The following is a 19,646-nucleotide window of genomic DNA, read 5'->3' on the forward strand; positions in this document are numbered from 1 at the left end:
TGTCAATGTCACCACCAGGTTTATGTCACCATCCCTGGTGTCCCCTCCAGGTTTATGTCACCAACCCCCAGTGTCCCCTGCAGGTTTATGTCACCATTCCCAGTGTCCCCTGCAGGTTTATGTCACCTCCTGTGTCCCCTGTAGGTTTATGTCACCAACCCCACCAACCCCAGTGTCCCCTGTCCCCTCCAGGTTTATGTCACCTGGTGTCCCCTCCTGCTTTATGTCACCACCCCTGGTGTCCCCTGTCCCCTCCAGGTTTATGTCAATGTCACCACCAGGTTTATGTCACCATCCCTGGTGTCCCCTCAGGTTTATGCCACCTGATGTCCCCCCAGGTTTATGTCACCATCCCTGGTGTCCCCTGTCCCCTCCAGGTTTATGTCAATGTCACCACCAGGTTTATGTCACCATCCCTGGTGTCCCCTCAGGTTTATGTCACCTGATGTCCCTCCAGGTTTTATGTCACCATCCCTGGTGTCCCCTGTCCCCCCAGCTTTATGTCCCCACCCCTGATGTCCCCCCAGGTTTATGTCACCAACCCTCGGTGTCCCCTGTCCCCCCAGGTTTATGTCACCAACCCCGACGGGTCCCCGGCGCCGCGTGTCACCGTGCAGGCCGATGGCTTCCAGGGCCAGGTGTCCACCCGGGGCGATGGCACGGCCAGGCTGGTCCTCAACATGCCGGCCACCAAGGACAGCGTCCCCATCACCGTGAGTGGGGACACCGCCGTCACCTCGCCGGGGTGGCACCGGTGGGGAGGTGACCAAGGGTTGGGGTGGGTGAGGTGGCCGGAGTGACCAAGGTTGAGGTGGCTGAGGTCAAGACGTCCGTGGTGGCCAAGACCGCCACGATGGCCGAGAACTTTGTGGTGGTCAAGACCTCCATGGTGGCCAAGACCTCTATGGTGACCAAGCTCTCCATGATGGCCAAGAACTTTGTGGTGGCCAAGCCCTCCATGATGGCCAAGACCTCTATGGAACCCCTATGGTGACCAAGACCTCCATAGTGGCCAAGACCTTTGTGGTGGTCAAGACCTCCATGGTGGCCAAGGCCTCTATGGACCCTCTATGGTGGCCAAGACCTCCATGATGGCCAAGACCTCTATGGAACCTTTATGGTGGCCAAGCTCTCCCTGATGGCCAAGACCTCTATGTGGCCAAGACTTCCATAGTGGCCAAGCCCTCCATGATGGTCAAGACCTTTGTGGTGGCCAAGCCGTCTATGGTGACCAAGCCCTCCATGCTGGCCAAGACCTCTATGGAACCTCTGTGGTGGCCAAGTTCTCCATGATGGCCAAGATCTCTATGGTGGCCAAGACCTCTCTGGAACCCCTATGGTGGCCAAGCCCTCCATGATAGCCAAGACCACCACAGTGGCCAAGCCCTCCATGGTGGCCAAGATCTTCATGGTGGCCAAGACCTCCATAGTGGCCAAGCCCTCCATGATGGCCAATACCTCTACGGAACCTCTATGGTGGCCAAGCCTTCCATGATGGCCAAGACCTTTATGGAACCTCTATGGTGGCCAAGACATGGATGGTGGCCAAATGCTCCGTGATGGTTCCTCTATGGAACACCTATGGTGGCCAAGCCCTCCATGACAGCCAAGGCCTCTACGGTGGCCAAGACCTTTATGGTGGCCATGACCTCTATGGAACCTCAATGGTGGCCAAGCCCTCCATGATGGTTCTTCTATGGAACCTCTGTGGTGGCCAAGCCCTCCATGATGGCTAAGACCACCATGATGGCCAAGACTTCCATGATGGCCAAGCCCTGTATGGTGACCAAGTGCCACCATGATGGCCAAGACCTCTATGGAACCTCTGTGATGGCCAAGACCTTTATGGAACACCTATGGTGACCAAGCCCTCCAGGATGGCCAAGCCCTCTATGGTGGCCAAGACCTTTATGGTGGCCAAGACATCTATGGAACCTCTATGGTAGCCAAGTCCTCCATAATGGCCAAGACCTTCATGGTGGCCAAGACCTTTATGGTGGCGAAGACCTTTATGGTGAGCAAGACTTCTATGGGACCTCTATGGTGGCCAAGCCCTTTATGGAACCTCAGTCGTGGCCAAGCTCTCCATGATGGTTCCTCTGTGGAACCTCTATGGTGGCCATGACCTTTATGGAACCTCTGTGGTGGTCAGGCCCTCCATGATGGCCAAGACCTCTATGTGGCCAAGACTTCCATAGTGGCCAAGCCCTCCATGATGGTCAAGACCTTTGTGGTGGCCAAGCCCTCTATGGTGGCCAAGATCTCTATGGTGGCCAAGACCTCTCTGGAACCCCTATGGTGGCCAAGCCCTCCATGATAGCCAAGACCACCACAGTGGCCAAGCCCTCCATGGTGGCCAAGCTCTCTATGGAGAGAAAAATTTCTATGGTGGACAAGACTTCCAAAATGGCCAAGGCCTCCATGATGTCCAACAGACCTCCATGATGGCCAAGACCTTTATGGTGACCAATACCTCTACAGAACCTCTATGGTGGCCAAGCCTTCCATGATGGCCAAGATCTTTATGGAACCTCTATGGTGGCCAAGCCCTCCGTGATGGTTTCTCTGTGGAACCTCTCTGGTGTCCAAGCCCTCCATGATGGTTCCTCTGTGGAACCCCTGTGGTGGCCATGACCTTTATGGAAGCTCTATGGAACCTCTGTGGTGGCCAAGCCCTCCATGATGGTTCCTCTATGGAACCTCTCTGGTTGCCATGAACTTATGGAACCTCTGTGGTTGCCACGATCTTTATGGAACCTCAGTGGTGTCCAAGTCCTCCCCGCTGACCGGGTGCCACCGTGTCCCCGTGCCAGGTGCGGACGGCGCAGGCGGGGCTGCCCCCGGAGCGCCAGGCCTGGCAGCAGATGACGGCCCAGGCCTATCGCAGCCAGGCCGGCTCGGGCAACTTCCTGCACCTGGCCGTGGCCACCACCGAGCTCCAGCCCGGGGACAACCTGGCCGTCAACTTCCACCTCAAGACCAACGACAACAAGGTCCGCGACTCCGTCCCGTTCTTCACCTACCTGGTGGGTACCCGTGGCTCGTCCCTGGTGCCTCCACCTTGAGCACCTGGAGGTTCTTGAGGGACCTGAGAAGTTCTTGAGGGATCTGGGAGGTTCTTGAGGGACCTGGGAGGTTCTTGAAGGGTTTGGGAGGTTCTTGAGGAAACTGAGATGTCCTTGAGGGACCTGATAGATCCTTGAGGGACCTGGGAGGTTCTTGAGGGGTTTGGAAGGTTCATGAGGGGTTTGGGAGGTCCTTGAGGGATCTGGGAGGTCCTTGAGGTGTTTGGAAGGTCCTTGAAGAACTTGGGTGGCCTGGAGAGACCTGGAGGACATTTGGATGAGCTTGGGGGGACCTGGAAGATCCTTGAGGGGTTTGGGAGGTCCCTGAGAGGTTTGGGAGGTTCTTGTGGGGTTTGGGAGGTTCTTGAGGGACCTGGGAGGTTTCACCTACCTGGTGGGTACCCGTGGTTCGTCGCTGGTGCCTCCACCTTGAGCACCTGGAGGTCCTTGAGAGACCTGAGAAGTTCTTGAGGGGTCTGGGAGGTCCTTGAGGGGTTTGGGAGATCCCTGAGGGGTTTGGAAGGTTCTTGAGGGGTTTGGGAGGTCCTTGAGGGACCTGGGAGGTTCTTGAGGGAACTGAGAGGTCCTTGAGGTCCTTGAGAGGTCCTTGAGGGGTTTGGGAGGTCCTTGAGGGACCTTGGAGGTCTTTGAGGTGTTTGGAAGGTTCTTGATGGACCTGGGAGGTTCTTGAGGGGTTTGGGAAGTTCTTGAAGGAACTGGGAGGTCCTTGTGGTGTTTGGGAGGTCCTTGAGGGATCTGGGAGGTTCTTGAGGAAGCTGAAAGGTTCTTCAGGGGTTTGGGAGGTCCTTGAAGGATTTGGAAGGTTCTAGAGGGACCTGGGAGGTTCTTGAGGGAACTGAAAGGTTCTTCAGGGGTTTGGGAGGTCCTTGATGAACCTGGGAGGTTCTTGAGGGGTTTGGAAGGTCCTTGAGGGAACCGAGAGGTCCTCGATGGGTCTGGGAGGTCCTTAAGGGATCTCCTTGAGAGGACCCTGGTGGCCACCCAGGTGCTCACCACGCTTCGGTCCCCGCAGATCCTGACCAAGGGCCGCATCCTGCGCGCCGGCCGCCAGCCCCACCATCCCGGCCAGAGCCTGGTGACCATGGCCCTGCCGGTGACGCCCGAGCTCATCCCGTCCTTCCGCGTGGTGGCCTTCTACTCCGTGCTGCCTGGAGAGATCGTGGCCGACTCCGTCTGGGTGGACGTCAAGGACACCTGCATGGGCTCCGTCAGTGACCTCCTGGTGGTCAAGGGGGGGTTTGGAGACGTCGGATGGGGTTTGGTGGTGGTGGAGCGGGACTTGAGGTTCTTGAGGGGTTTGGGAGGTTCTTGAGAGATGTTTGGGAGGTTCTTGTGGGACCTGGGAGGTCCTTGGGGGTCTTGGAGATGTTGGATGGGGTTTGGTGGTGGTGGAGCGGTCCTTGAGGTTCTTGAGGGGTTTGGGAGGTTCTTGAGGTCCTTGAGGTGGCCCTTGAGGGGTTTTGGAGGTTCTTGAGGGACCTGGGTGGCCTTGAGGTCCATGAGGTGGTTCTTAAGGGGTCGTGGAGGTCCTTGAGGTGTTTGGGAGGTTCTTGAAGGAACTGAGAGGTCCTTGAGGGGTTTGGGAGGTTCTTGAGGGCTCTTGGAGATGTCGGATGGGGTTTGGTGGTGGTGGAGTGGTCCTTGAGGTCCTTGAGGGGTTTGGGAGGTCCCTGAGGGACATGGGAGGTTCTTGAGGGAACTGAGAGGTTCTTGAGGTCCTTGAGGTCCTTGAGGTGGCCCTTGAGGGGTTTGGGAGGTTCTTCGGGGGTCTTGGAGATGTTGGATGGGGTTTGGCGGTGGTGGAGCGGTCCTTGAGGTCCTTGAGGGGTTTGGGAGGTCCTTGAGGGGTTTGGGAGGTTCTTGAGGTCCTTGAGGTGGCCCTTGAGGGGTCTTGAAGGTTCTTGAGGGGTTTGAAAGGTTCTTGAGGGAACTGAGAGGTCCTTGAGGGACCTGGGAGGTCCTTGAGGTCCTTGAGGTGGTCCTTGAAGGGTTTGGGAGGTCCTTGAGGTCCTGGAGGGGTTTGGGAGATCTTTGAGGGACCTGGGAGGTCCTTGAGGTGTTTGGAAGGATTTGGAGGGGTTTGGGATGTCCTTGAGGAGCTTGGGTGGTCCTTGAGGGGTTTGGAAATTTCTTGAGGGACGTCAAGGACACCTGCATGGGCTCCGTGAGTGACCCCAGGGTGGTCAAAGAGGGGTTTGGAGATGTCGGATGGGGTTTGGTAGTGGTAGAGCGGTCCTTGAGGTTCTTGAGGGGTTTGGGAGGTCCTTGAGGGATCTGGGAGGTCCTCGAAGGGTTCGGGAGGTCCTTGGGGGTCTTGGAGACGTTGGATGAGTTTTGGTGGTGTTTGGAGCGGTCCTTGAGGTCCTTGAGGGGTTTGGGAGGTTCTTGATGGACCTGAGTGGTCCCTGGTGGGGATTTGGTGCCACTTGTGCGGTTTTGGATGCTCCACGAGAAGCTCGGACATCTCCTGGGTGACCCAGGTGGCCCTGGTGGCCTTGGTGACCCAGCCACGAACCCCACGGCCGCCAACTTCTCCTGGAGGTCCAAACTTGGCGTGTCCCGTGGTGGGGGTGGCACAGAGGTGCCCTTTGGGGACACCTCGGGGACGTCACCCCCCGTGTCCACGGCAGCTGGTGGTGAAGGCGGCCTCAGAAGGTGACAACCGGGTGCAGGAGCCGGGGGCGCGGATGGAGCTGCGCATCGAGGGCGACCACAGGGCCCACGTGGGGCTGGTGGCCGTGGACAAGGCGGTCTACGTGCTCAACAAGGACAAGATCACCCAGAGCAAGGTGGGTGGCCCTGGTCTGGATGTCCTCTGGTGGTGGCCACCATGGTTGTCCCTGATGTCCGCTGGTGGTGGAGATCATGGTTATACCTATCCCCATCATCTCCTGCTGGTGGCCATCATGGTTGTCCCTCATGTCTCTGGTGGTGGCCACCACGGTTGTCTTTGTTGTCCCCTTATGGTGGCCACCATGGTTGTCCATGTCTCCATGATCCCCTTGTGGTGGCCACCATGGTTGTCCCCATCCCCATCATCTGGTGGTGGCCACCATGGTTGTCCTTGGGCCTGATGTCCTATGGTGGTGGCCACCACGGTTGTCCTTGATGTCCCCTTATGGTGGCCACCATGGTTGTCCTTGATGTCTCCTGGTGGTGGCCACCATGGTTGTCCCTGTCTCCATCATCCCCTTGTGGTGGCCATCATGGTTGTCCTTGGACCTGATGTCTCCTGGTGGTGGCCACCATGGTTGTCCTTGGTCCTGATGTCCCCTTGTGGTGGCCATTATGGTTGTCCTTGATGTCCCATGGTGGTGGCCACCATGGTTGTCCCCATCCCCATCATCTCCTGGTGGTGGCCACCATGGTTGTCACTGTCTCCATTGTCCCTTGTGGTGGCCACCATAATTGTCCCTGATGTCCCCTTGTGGTGGCCACCATGGTTGTCACTGTCTCCATTGGTCCTTGGTGGTGGCCACCATGGTTGTTCCTGATGTCCCTGGGTGGTGGCCACCATGGTTGTCCCTGTTCCTGTCCCTGATGTCCTTTGGTGGTGGCCACCATGGTTGTCCCTGTTCCTGTCCCTGATGTCCTTTGGTGGTGGCCACCATGGTTGTTCTTGCTGTCCCTGATGTCTCCTGGTGGTGGACACCATGGTTGTCCCCATCCCCATCATCTCCTGGGTGGTGGCCACCATGGTTGTCCCAGGGCCTGATGTCCCCTGGTGGTGGCCGCCATGGTTGTCCCTGTCTCCATTGGTCCTTGGTGGTGGCCATCATGGTTGTCCCCATCCTCATCATCTGGTGGTGGCCACCATGGTTGTCCCTGTCCCCACTGTCCCTGGTGGTGGCCGTGGACAAGGGCGTCTACGTGCTCAACAAGGACAAGATCACCCAGAGCAAGGTGGGTGGCCCTGGTCTGGATGTCCTCAAGGGGTGGTGGTGGCCACCATGGTTGTCCCTGATGTTCCCTGGTGGTGGCCACCATGGTTGTCCCTGATGTCCTATGGTGGTGGCCACCATAATTGTCCCTGATGTCCCCTTGTGGTGGCCACCGTGGTTGTCCCTGCTGTCCCATGGTGGTGGCCATCATGGTTGTCACTGTCCCTGCTGTCCCTTGTGGTGGCCATCGTGGTTGTCCTTGATGCCCCCTGGTGGTGGTGCCCATCATGGTTGTCACTGTCTCCATTGTCCCTGGTGGTGGCCATCATGGTTGTCCTTGATGTCCCGTGGTGGTGGCCACCAGGGTTGTCCCCATCCTCATCATCTCCTGGTGGTGGCCATCATGGCCTGATGTCCCATGGTGGTGGCCACCGTGGTTGTCCCTGATGTCCCATGGTGGCGGCCACCATGGTTGTCCCTGGGTGGTGGTGGCCATCTCAGCTGTGGTGTCACCTCTGGGCGGCGGTGGCAGTGTCACAGCTGTCCTTGGATGGTGGCAGTGTCCATCACAGCTGTGGTGTCACCTCAGGGTGGTGGCAGTGTCCATCACGGCTGTCCTGTCACCTCTGGGTTGTGGTGGTGGCAGTGTCACAGTGTCCCAGTGTCACAGTGTCCCCTGTGGTGGCAGTGTCACAGTGTCACAGTGTCACAGCCATGGTGGCAGTGTCACAGTGTCACAGCTGTCCCTGTGGTGGCAGTGTCCCAGTGTCCCAGTGTCACAGTGTCCCCTGTGGTGGCAGGTGTGGGACACGGTGGAGCGCGGTGACATCGGCTGTGGTGGCAGTGTCACAGTGTCACAGTGTCACAGTGTCACAGCTGTCCCTGTGGTGGCAGTGTCACAGTGTCACAGTGTCACAGTGTCCCCTGTGGTGGCAGGTGTGGGACACGGTGGAGCGCGGTGACATCGGCTGCACCCCCGGCAGTGGCCGGGACAACGTCGGCGTCTTCGCGGACGCCGGGCTCAGCCTGGCCACCAACGTGCAGGTGACAACGCCCCAGCGCTCAGGTGGGGACACCGCGGTGGCACCGCGGGGAGGTGGCATCTGGCAGAGGTGGCACCTCGGGGACAGTGGGTGGCACCTTGGGGATGGTGGAGGTGGCCCCTCAGGGACGTGGCATCTGACAGAGGTGGCACCTTGGGGACAGCTGGGGTGGCACTTCGGTGTGGTGGTGGCATCTTACAGGGGTGGCACCTTGGGGATAGAGCAGGTGGCACCTTGGGGAGAGGGGGTGGCACCTCGGGGAGGTGGCATCTGACAGAGGTGGCGTCTTGGGGATGGTGGAGGTGGTGGCACCTCGGGGACAGGGGGTGGCACCTGCGGGAGGTGGCATCTGACAGAGGTGGCACCTTAGGGATGGAGGAGATGACTCCTTGGGAATGGAGCAGGTGGCACCTTGGGGACAGGGGGTGGCACCGCGGGGAGGTGGCATCTTAAAGGGGTGGCACCTCGGGGACAGCGGGTGGCACTCGGGGACAGGGGGTGGGACCGCGGGGAGGTGGCATCTGAAAGAGGTGGCACCTTAGGGATGGAGGAGGTGACACCTTGGGAATGGTGGAGGTGACACCTTGGGAATGGAGCAGGTGGCACCTTGGGGAGAGGAGGTGGCACTTCGGGGTGGAGGTGGCATCTTACAGGGGTGGCACCTTGGGGAGAGGGGGTGACACCTCAGGGAGGTGGCATCTGACAGAGGTGGCACCTTGGGGATGGAGGAGGTGACACCTTGGGGATGGAGCAGGGGACAGGGATGGTGGAGGAGGTGGCACCTTGGGGACAGGGGGTGGCACCTCAGGGAGGTGGCATCTGAAAGAGGTGGCACCTTGGGGATGGAGGAGGTGACACCTTGGGGATGGTGGAGGTGGCACCTTGGGGACAACGGGTGGCACCTCGAGGAGGTGGCATCTGACAGAGGTGGCACCTTAGGGATGGAGGAGATGAATCCTTGGGAATGGTGGAGGTGACACCTTGGGAATGGAGCAGGTGGCACCTTGGGGAGAGGAGGTGGCACTTCGGGGAGGTGGCATCTGACAGGGGTGGCACCTCGGGGACAGGGGGTGACACCTCAGGGAGGTGGCATCTGACAGAGCTGGCACCTTGGGGATGGAGGAGGTGACACCTTGGGGATGGAGCAGGGGACAGGGATGGTGGAGGAGGTGGCACCTTGGGGATGGTGGAGGTGACACCTCAGGGATGGTGGAGGTGACATGTCAGGGATGGTGGAGGTGGCACCTTGGGGATGGGGAAGGTGACATTTCGGAGTGGTGGAGGTGGTGGCACCTCGGGGATGGTGGAGGTGACATCTTGAGGATGGGAGAGGTGACAACTTGGGGATGGTGGAGATGACATCTCAGGGATGGTGGAGGTGACATCTCAGGGATGGTGGAGGTGGCACCTTGGGGATGGAGCAGGGGACGGGGATGGTGGAGCAGGTGACATCTCAGGGATGGAGGAGGAGGTGACACCTTAGCAATGGTGGAGGAGATGGCTCCTTGGGAATGGTGGAGGTGGCACCTTTGGGATGGGGGAGGTGACACCTCAGGGATGCTGGAGGTGACACTTCAAGCAGATGACACCTCAGGGACCAGGGGAGGTGACACCTTGAGGATTGGAGAGATGACATCTTAGGGATGGTGGAGGTGGCACCTTGGGGATGGGGGAGGTGACACCTCAGGGATGGTGAAGGTGGCATCTCAGGGATGGTGGAGATGGCATCTCAGGGATGCTGGAGGTGACACCTTGGGGATGGGAGAGGTGGCATCTCAGGGATGGTGGAGGTGACATCTCAGGGATGGTGGAGGTGACATTGCAGGGATGGTGGAGGTGGCACTTCAAGGATGTGGGACTTTAGGGATCAGGGAGGTGACACCTCAGGGATGGGGGAGGTGACACCTCAGGGATGGGGGAGGTGACATTTATGGAGATGGGGATGGTGACACCTCAGGGATGGGAGGGGGTGACCCTGAACTTTGGGAGGTGACACCTGGGACACCTCGGGGTCCTGACCAGTGTCCCCTCTGTCCCCAGAGCTCCGGTGTCCCCAGCCGGCCAAACGCAAGCGGCGCTCGCTGGCACTCGCCGAGTACAAGGGCACCAAGGGTAGGTGGCATTGTCCCCAAGGTCACCAGGGTGTCCCCAAGGCCACCTGAGTGTCCCCAAGGTCACCAGGGTGTCCCCAAGGTCACCAGGGTATCCCATGTCCCCAAGGTCAGGCTGTCCCGTGTCCCCAATGTCACCAGAATGTCCCCATGGTCACTAGTGTCCCCAAGGTAACTGGGGTGTCCCTTGTCCCCAATGTCACCAGGGTGTCCCCAAGGTCACCGGGGTGTCCCCTCTGTCCCCAAGGCCACCAGAGTGTCCTATGTCCCTGAGGCTGCCAAAGTGTCCCAGACCTTGAGGGACACCAGTGTCCCATGTCCCTGAGGGCCACCAGAGTGTCCAATGTCCCAAAGAACCACCAGAATGTCCCACACCCCGAGGTCCCCATGTCCCTGAGGGCCACCAGAACGTCCCACAACCCCAAGGTCTCCATGTCCTAAAGAACCACCAGAATGTCCCATGTCCCAAAGATCTCCAGAGTGTCCCACGTCCCTGAGGGCCACCAGGGCCTGTCCCATGCCTGTCCTGGTGTCCCCCAGCGGCCGAGTACTCGGACAAGCTGCAGAGGAGGTGCTGCGAGGACGGCATGAAGGACAACCCGATGGCACCAGATGCCACCAGAGTGTCCCATGTCCCTGAGGGCCACCAGAGTTTCCCATGTCCTAAAGAACCACCAGAGTGTCCCACACCCCGAGGTCCCCATGTCTTTGAGGGCCACCAGAATGTACCACCGCCCCTGAGACCCACCAGTGTCCCATGTCCCTGAGGGCCACCAGAATGTCCCACAACCCCAAGGTCTCCATGTCCTAAAGAACCACCAGAGTGTCCCATGTCCCAAAGATCTCCAGAGTCTCCCATGTCCTAAAGAGCCACCAGAATGTCCCACACCCCTGAGGGCCACCAGTGTCCCATGTCCCTGAGAGCCACCAGAATGTCCCACACCCCTGAGGGCCACCACAGTTTCCCATGTCCCAAAGGCCACCAGTGTCCCATGTCCCTGAGGGCCACCAGGGCCTGTCCCATGCCTGTCCTGGTGTCCCCCAGCGGCCGAGTACTCGGACAAGCTGCAGAGGAGGTGCTGCGAGGACGGCATGAAGGACAACCCGATGGGCCACGGCTGCGAGCAGAGGAGCGAGTACATCCTGGAGGGGACCTCCTGCGTCCAGGCCTTCCTGGACTGCTGCAGATACATCAAGGCCAAGAGGGACCAGCAGAACCTCTCGCCCAGCACCGGCCTGGCCAGAAGCAAGTGTTGGGTCACGGAGGGTGGGAGAAGGTCGGGGAGGTTGGAGGAACCTCCTTGGTGGAGGGTCTCAGGTGGGTTTTGGGGGTTTCTTGGTGGATCTCAGGTGAAGGTGAGCTTGAGAAGAGTTTGGGTGGAGGTTGGATGTTCTTTGGTGAAGGTCAGGTGGACCTTGGGTGTTCCTTGGTTGTTCCTTGGATGTTCTTTGGGTGTTCTTTGGGTGTCCCTTGGACTTCCCCTGGTGGAAGCTCAGATGAACCTCAGGCATTCTGGTGTCACTCAGACATTCCTTATGACATCCTTGGACAACCCATTGGGGTGACACTGGGTGACCTTGGGCAAGACAAGGGGTGACACTGGGTGGCACTGGGGTGACACTGGGTGACACAGGGGTGGCAGTGGGTGACACTGGCTGACACTGGGTGGCACTGGGTGACACTCGGTGACACTGGGTGGCACTGGGGTGACACTGGGTGGCACTGGGTGGCACTGGGGTGACACTGAGGTGACACTGGGGTGGCACTGGGGTGACACTGGGTGGCACTGGTTGACAATGGGTGACACTGGGGTGACACTGGGTAATACTGGGTGACACTGGGTGACACTGGGTGGCTCTGGGTGGCAGTGGGGGGGCACTGGGTGACACGGGGTGACACTGGGGTGACATTGGATGATACTGGGTGACCCTGGGGTGGCACTGGGGTGACACTGGGTGGCACTGGGGTGACACTGGGGTGACACTGGGTGACACCGAGGTGACACTGGGCGACACTGGGGTGACACTGGGGTGACACTGGGGTGGCACTGGGTGACACTGGGTGGCACTGGGGTAACACTGGGTGACACTGGGTGACACTGGGTGGCTCTGGGTGGCAGTGGGGGGGCACTGGGTGACACGGGGTGACACTGGGGTGACATTGGGTGATACTGGGTGACCCTGGGGTGGCACTGGGGTGACACTGGGTGGCACTGGGTGGCACTGGGTGACACTGAGTGACACTGGGGTGACACTGGGTGACACTGGGTGACACTGGGGTGGCACTGGGTGACAATGGGGTGACACTGGGGTGACACTGGGTGACAGTGGATGGCACTGGGTGGCGCTGGGGTGGCACTGGGTGACACTGTGGTGGCACTGGGTGACACTGGGGTGACACTGGGGAGACACTGGGTGACATTGGGGTGACACTGGGGTGACATTGGGTGACACTGGCTGACACTGGGTGGCACTGGGGCGACACTGGGGTGACACTGGGGTGACACTGGGTGGCACTGGGTGGCACTGGGTGGCACTGGGGTGACACTGGGCGGCACTGGGTGGCACTGGGGTGACACTGGGTGACACTGAGGTGACACCGGCTCCGCCCAGGGGTCTCGGCCCTGAGGCCACGTTCGCGAGGTCCCGTGCCACCGCCCGCAGGCCACGAGGACGAGGATCCGTTCCTGGAGGACGACGAGATCGTGGTGAGGACGCTGTTCCCCGAGAGCTGGCTCTGGCAGGTGGAGACGCTGACAGCGCCGCCCAACGAGCTGGGGTGAGCCTGGAGCTCCCGTGCCACCGCCTGTCCCACCGCCGTGCCACCTCCCGTGCCACCTCCTGTGCCACCGCCTGTGCCACCGCCTGTGCCACCGCCCGTGCCACCGCCTGTCCCACCTCCTGTCCCACCTCCCGTGCCACCGCCTGTGCCACCGCCTGTGCCACCTCCTGTCCCACCTCCCGTCCCACCTCCTGTCCCACCTCCCGTCCCACCTCCCGTGCCACCGCCTGTGCCACCGCCTGTGCCACCGCCTGTGCCACCTCCCGTCCCACCTCCTGTCCCACCTCCTGTCCCACCGCCTGTGCCACCGCCTGTGCCACCGCCTGTGCCACCTCCTGTGCCACCTCCCGTCCCACCTCCCGTGCCACCGCCTGTGCCACCTCCTGTGCCACCGCCTGTGCCACCTCCTGTGCCACCTCCCGTCCCACCTCCCGTGCCACCTCCTGTGCCACCTCCTGTCCCACCTCCTGTCCCACCTCCTGTGCCACCGCCTGTGCCACCGCCTGTGCCACCTCCTGTCCCACCTCCCGTGCCACCTCCACCCTCCCACCCCACCCCACGGAGCAGCCTGGGCATGGTCACCTTGTCCCCACCAAGGTTGGACATCTCTGGAGATCAGTTATGGTCACCTTGTCCTCATCCAGCTTGGATGTGTCTGGAGACCAGGAGGTCCCACTGTGGGTTTGGGACGTCTTTGGGGACCAGGGAGGTCCCATGGTGGCTTTGGGACAGCCTTGGAGACCAGGGAGGTTCCACTGTGGGGTTGGGACATCTTTGGGGACCAGGAAAGTTCAGATGTAGGTTTGGGACATCTTTGGAACCAAGAAGGTTCCACTGAGGGTTTGGGACATCTTTGGAGACCATGGAAGTCCCACTGTGGGGTTGGGACATCTCTGGAGGGCAGGTGGAGCAGCTGACGGCGCCGCCCAACGAGCTGGGGTGAGCCTGGACCTCCTGTCCCACCGCCTGTCCCACCTCCTGTCCCACCTCCTGTCCCACCTCCTGTGCCACCTCCTGTCCCACCCCACCCCACGGAGCAGCCTGGGCATGGTCACCTTGTCCCCACCAAGGTTGGACATCTCTGGAGACCAGGAAGGTCCAGCTGTGGGGTTGGGACATCTCTGGAGGGCAGGTGGAGCAGCTGACGGTTCCGCCCAATGAGCTGGGGTGAGCTTGGACCTCCTGTGCCACCTCCTGTCCCACCTCCTGTCCCACCACGGACCAGCCTGGGCATGGTCATCCAGGTTGGACATGTCTGGAGATCAGTTATGGTCACCTTGTCCCCACCAAGGTTGGACATGTCTGGAGACCAGGAGGTGCCACCGTGGGTTTAGAACATCTTTGAGGACCAGGGAGGTCCCATGGTGGCTTCGGGACATCTTTGGAGACCAGGGAGGTTCCATGGTGGGGCTGGGACATCTTTGGAGACCATGAAGGTCCAGCTGTGGGGTTGGAACATCTCTGGGGACCACCAAAGTCCAGCTGTGGGTTTGGGGCATCTTTGGGGACCAGGAAAGTCCGATGGTGCCTTGGGACATCTTTGGAGACCAGGAAGGTCCCACTGTGGGGTTGGGACATCTTTGGAGACCAGAGAAGTCCCATGGTGGCTTTGGGACATCTTTGGAACCAAGAAGGTTCCACTGTGGGGTTGGGACATCTCTGGAGGGCAGGTGGAGCAGCTGACGGAGCCGCCCAATGAGCTGGGGTGAGCTTGGACCTCCTGTGCCACCTCCTGTGCCACCTCCTGTCCCTCCTCCTGTGCCACCGCCTGTGCCACCTCCTGTGCCACCTCCTGTCCCTCCTCCTGTGCCACCGCCTGTGCCACCTCCCGTCCCACCTCCTGTGCCACCTCCCGTCCCACCTCCTGTGCCACCTCCTGTCCCACCACCTGTGCCACCACCTGTGCCACCTCCTGTCCCACCTCCTGTGCCACCTCCTGTGCCACTGCCTGTGCCACCTCCTGTGCCACCGCCTGTGCCACCTCCCGTCCCACCTCCTGTGCCACCTCCTGTGCCACCGCCTGTGCCACCTCCCGTCCCACCTCCTGTGCCACCTCCCGTCCCACCTCCTGTGCCACCTCCTGTCCCACCACCTGTGCCACCTCCTGTGCCACCTCCTGTGCCACTGCCTGTGCCACCTCCTGTCCCACCTCCTGTGCCACCTCCTGTGCCACTGCCTGTGCCACCTCCTGTCCCACCTCCTGTGCCACCGCCTGTGCCACCACCTGTGCCACCTCCTGTGCCACCTCCTGTCCCACCGCCTGTGCCACCTCCCGTCCCACCTCCTGTCCCTCCTCCTGTGCCACCTCCTGTCCCTCCTCCTGTGCCACCTCCTGTCCCTCCTCCTGTGCCACCTCCTGTGCCACCGCCTGTGCCACCTCCTGTCCCACCTCCTGTGCCACCTCCTGTGCCACCTCCTGTGCCACTGCCTGTGCCACCGCCTGTGCCACCTCCTGTCCCACCTCCTGTCCCACCTCCTGTGCCACCTCCTGTGCCACCTCCTGTCCCACCTCCTGTGCCACCTCCTGCCCCACCTCCTTTGCCACCGCCTGTCCCACCTCCTGTCCCACCACGGAGCAGCCTGGGCATGTTCATCGAGGTTGGACATGTCTGGAGATCAGTTATGGTCACCTTGTCCTCATCCAGCTTGGACATGTCTGGAGACCAGGGAGGTCCCACTGTGGGTTTGGGACATCTCTGGAGACCAGGAAGGTTCTACTGAGGGTTTGGGACATCTTTGGAGACCAGGGAGGTCCCACTGTGGGGTTGGGACATCTTTGGAGACCAGGGAGGTCCCATGGTGACATCTCCTGACCCCCTTGGTCTCTCCTGTCTTCTCCAGGATCTCGGCCAAGACGGTGCCCGTGTACCTGCAGGACTCCATCACCACCTGGGAGGTCCTGGCCGTCAGCCTGTCCCCCACCAAAGGTAGGTGGCCATGGAGGACCAGGGGGTTCCTGGGTCCAGCAGAAGGTCCCCAAACCTTGGAGGAGGTCCATGAGACCTCAAGGGTCCCCTAAAGCTTGGGGAGGTTCACCAGGATTTGAGGGATCTCCAAAATCTGAGGGGGTGGAGATGCCCCAAAGCCTGGTGGCCATGCTGGGGATGTGAGGGATCTCCATGGAACCTGAGGCATCTCCTGAACTTTGGGATTCAAGGGGTCTCCGAAACCTTGAGCAGATCCCACAGTCCTTGATGGATCTCCCAAACCTTGTGAAGGATCTGTGGGTCTTGATGGATCTCCTAAACCTTTTGAGGACCCTGTGGGTTTTGATAGATCTCCCAAGCCTTTTGAGGACTTTGGGTTTTGATGGATCTTCTAAACCTTGGACAGATCTCACAATTCTTGATGGACCTCCCAAACCTTGTGAGGACTTTGGGTTTTGATGGATCTCCTAAACCTTGGGCAGATCTCACAATTCTTGATGGATCTCCCAAACCTTGGGAGGATCCCACAGTTCTTGATGGATCTCCCAAACCTTGTGAGGACTCTGTGGGGTCTTGATGGATCTCCCAAACCCTGGGAGAACTCTTTGAGATTCAAGGGATCTTCCAAACCTTGGGAGGGTCCATGGAACTTGAGGGACCTCCTAAACCTTGGGAAGAGTCCATGGAACTTGAGGGATCTCCTGAACTTTGGGATTCAAGGGGTCTCCTAAACCTCGAGCAGATCCCACAGTCCTTGATGGATCTCCCAAACCTTGTGAAGACTTTGGGGTCTTGATGGATCTCCCAAACCTTGTGAGGACTCTCTGGGTCTTGATGGATCTCCTAAACCTTGGGATGATCTCATAGTTCTTGATGGATCTCCTAAACCTTGGGAGGGCTCTGTGGGTCCTGATGGTTCTCCTAAACCTTGTGAGGACTTTGGGGTCTTGATGGATCTTCCAAACCTTTTGAGGACCCTGTGGGTTTTGATGGATCTCCCAAACCTTTTGAGGCCTTTGGCTTTTGATGGGTCTCCCAAACCTTTTGAGGACCCTGTGGGTTTTGATGGATCTCCCAAACCTTGTGAGGCCTTTGGCTTTTGATGGGTCTCCCAAACCTTTTGAGGACCCTGTGGGTTTTGATGGATCTCCCAAACCTTGTGAGGACTTTGGGTTTTCATGGACCTCCCAAACCTTTTGAGGACTTTGGGTTTTCATGGATCTCCCAAACCTTGTGAGGACTTTGGGTTTTGATGGATCTCCCAAACCTTGTGAGGCCACTGGGTCTTGATGGATCTCCCACACCTTGGGAGGATCCTACAGTTCTTGATGGATCTTCCAAACCTTGGGAGGACCCCACAGTTCTTCATAGATCTCCCAAACCTTGTGAGGACTCTGTGGGTCTTGATGGATCTCCTAAACCTTGATGGATCTCCTAAACCTTGGGATGATCTCATAGTTCTTGATGGATCTCCTAAACCTTGGGAGGGCTCTGTGGGTCCTGATGGTTCTCCTAAACCTTGTGAGGACTTTGGGGTCTTGATGGATCTTCCAAACCTTTTGAGGACTTTGGGGTCTTGATGGATCTCCCAAACCTTTTGAGGACCCTGTGGGTTTTGATGGATCTCCCAAACCTTTTGAGGACTTTGGCTTTTGATGGATCTCCCAAATCTTTTGAGGACCCTGTGGGTTTTGATGGATCTCCCAAACCTTGTGAGGACTCCCTGCCCTTCCAGGCACCTCTGAAGACCTCGGGGCTGCCTTGAGGACACGAGTTGTCCCCAACCCCAACCCCTGCCGTGTCCCCACCCCCAGGTCTGTGTGTGGCCACCCCGTACGAGATCACGGTGATGAAGCAGTTCTTCATGGACCTCCGCCTGCCCTACTCGGTGGTGAGGAACGAGCAGGTGGAGATCCGCGCCATCCTCTACAACTACATGCCGCAGGACATCACGGTCGGTCGGGGGACGTCTTTTTGGGGGCACACCAAACCACCACCTTCTCCAGAGCTTCAGGTGTGACCTTGTCACCGTGCAGGTGCGCGTGGAGCTGGTCCACAACCCCGACCTGTGCAGCCCCTCCACGGCCAAGCGCAGGTTCCAGCAGATCCTGAAGGTCAAGGCCCAGTCCTCGCGCGCCGTCCCCTTCGTCGTCGTCCCCCTGAAGCTCGGCCAGCTGGACGTCGAGGTCAAGGCGTCCGTCCGCGACCGATACATGGGCGACGGGGTCAAGAAGAAGCTCCGGGTGGTGGTGAGTGGTCACCGGTGGTGGCGTCGATGTTCTTGAGGTGTTCCCAGCATGGTGGCATCCGTGGTGGCATCCCAGCATGGTGGCATCGATGTTCTCGAGATGTTCCCAGCATGGTGGCATCGATGTTCTTGAGATGTTCTCAGCATGGTGCCATCCCTGGTGGCATCCCAGCATGGTGGTATCTATGGTGGCATCTCAGCATGGTGGCATCGATGTTCTCGAGATGTTCCCAGCATGGTGGCATCAATGGTGGCATCCCAGCATGATGGCATCGATGTTCTCAAGATGTTCCCAGCATGGTGGCATCGATGTTCTTGAGATGTTCCCAGCATGGTGCCATCCCTGGTGGCATCCCAGCATGGTGGTATCTATGGTGGCATCTCAGCATGGTGGCATCGATGTTCTCGAGATGTTCCCAGCATGGTGGCATCAATGGTGGCATCCCAGCATGGTGGCATCGATGTTCTCGAGATGTTCCCAGCATGGTGGCATTGATGTTCTTGAGATGTTCCCAGCATGGTGGCATCAATGGTGGCATCCCAGCATGGTGGCATCAATGGTGGCATCCTAGCATGGTGGCATCTGTGTTCTTGAGATGTTCCCAGCATGGTGGCAATTCAGCATGGTGGCATCGATGTTCTTGAGATGTTCCCAGCATGGTGGCATCAATGGTGACATCCCAGCATGGTGGCATCAATGGTGGCATCCCAGCATGGTGGCATCCATGGTGGCATCCCAGCATGGTGGCATCAATGTTGGCATCCTGGCATGGTGGCATCGATGTTCTTGAGATGTTCCCAGCATGGTGGCAACTCAGCATGGTGGCATCGATGTTCTTGAGATGTTCCCAGCATGGTGGCACCCTTGGTGGCATCCCAGCATGGTGGCACCCATGGTGGCATCCCAGCATGGTGGCATCGATGTTCTTGAGATGTTCCCAGCATGGTGGCATCAATGGTGGCATCCCAGCATGGTGGCATCGATGTTCTTGAGATGTTCCCAGCATGGTGGCACCCTTGGTGGCATCCCAGCATGGTGGCATCGCTGTTCTTGAGATGTTCCCAGCATGGTGGCATCCATGGTAGCATCTCAGTATGGTGGCATCTATGTTCTTGAGATGTTCCCAGCATAGTGGCATCCATGGTGGCATCCCAGCATGGTGGCATCAATGGTGGCATCCCAGCATGGTGGCATCAATGTTCTTGAGATGTTCCCAGCATGGTGGCACCCATGATGTTCTCCTTCAGTGGTTTTGGGTGGCCACCATGCCTGGGTGGGCCAGGTCCACCACAGCAGAAGGGGGTGGTGGGTGGTGGCACGTCCAGTCTGCCACGGTGGCACCAAGGGGTCAAGTGTGAGTGGCCAGGTTGGTTTGATTGATTATTGATTTGGTGGTTTTAATCAATATGTTCATTGATCACCTGGATGGGATCAGGCTGACCACGGGACTTGATGTTCTCAATCAATATCTTCATTGATAAATCACCAAGGCCGGGATGACCATGGGACCTGATGCCCTCATTGATTTGATATTTTCAATCAATATCTTCATTGATCACCTGGATGG

The 19,646-nt window shown here is 59.2% G+C and overlaps 1 protein-coding gene across 1 annotated transcript in view; it reads left to right on the forward strand.

Moving 5' to 3' along the window:
• LOC128950164 (venom factor-like) overlaps positions 1–19,646 on the forward strand; it is a 61,413-nt gene that overhangs the window by 15,239 nt on the left and 26,528 nt on the right. The window contains exons 11-21 of the mRNA XM_054295041.1: positions 567–713; positions 2,814–3,026; positions 4,099–4,293; positions 5,717–5,875; positions 7,904–8,033; positions 10,051–10,122; positions 11,167–11,367; positions 12,735–12,900; positions 15,745–15,830; positions 17,645–17,784; positions 17,867–18,079. Of these exons, the coding sequence (XP_054151016.1) occupies positions 567–713; positions 2,814–3,026; positions 4,099–4,293; positions 5,717–5,875; positions 7,904–8,033; positions 10,051–10,122; positions 11,167–11,367; positions 12,735–12,900; positions 15,745–15,830; positions 17,645–17,784; positions 17,867–18,079 (1,722 nt within the window). The remainder of the gene's footprint in view (positions 1–566; positions 714–2,813; positions 3,027–4,098; positions 4,294–5,716; positions 5,876–7,903; positions 8,034–10,050; positions 10,123–11,166; positions 11,368–12,734; positions 12,901–15,744; positions 15,831–17,644; positions 17,785–17,866; positions 18,080–19,646) is intronic.

This window comes from Melozone crissalis, unplaced genomic scaffold (assembly GCF_028551555.1).
Source record: "Melozone crissalis strain CALT ecotype California unplaced genomic scaffold, PUWL_Pcris_2 ptg000473l_1, whole genome shotgun sequence".
NCBI classification, from domain to species: Eukaryota; Metazoa; Chordata; class Aves; order Passeriformes; family Passerellidae; genus Melozone; species Melozone crissalis.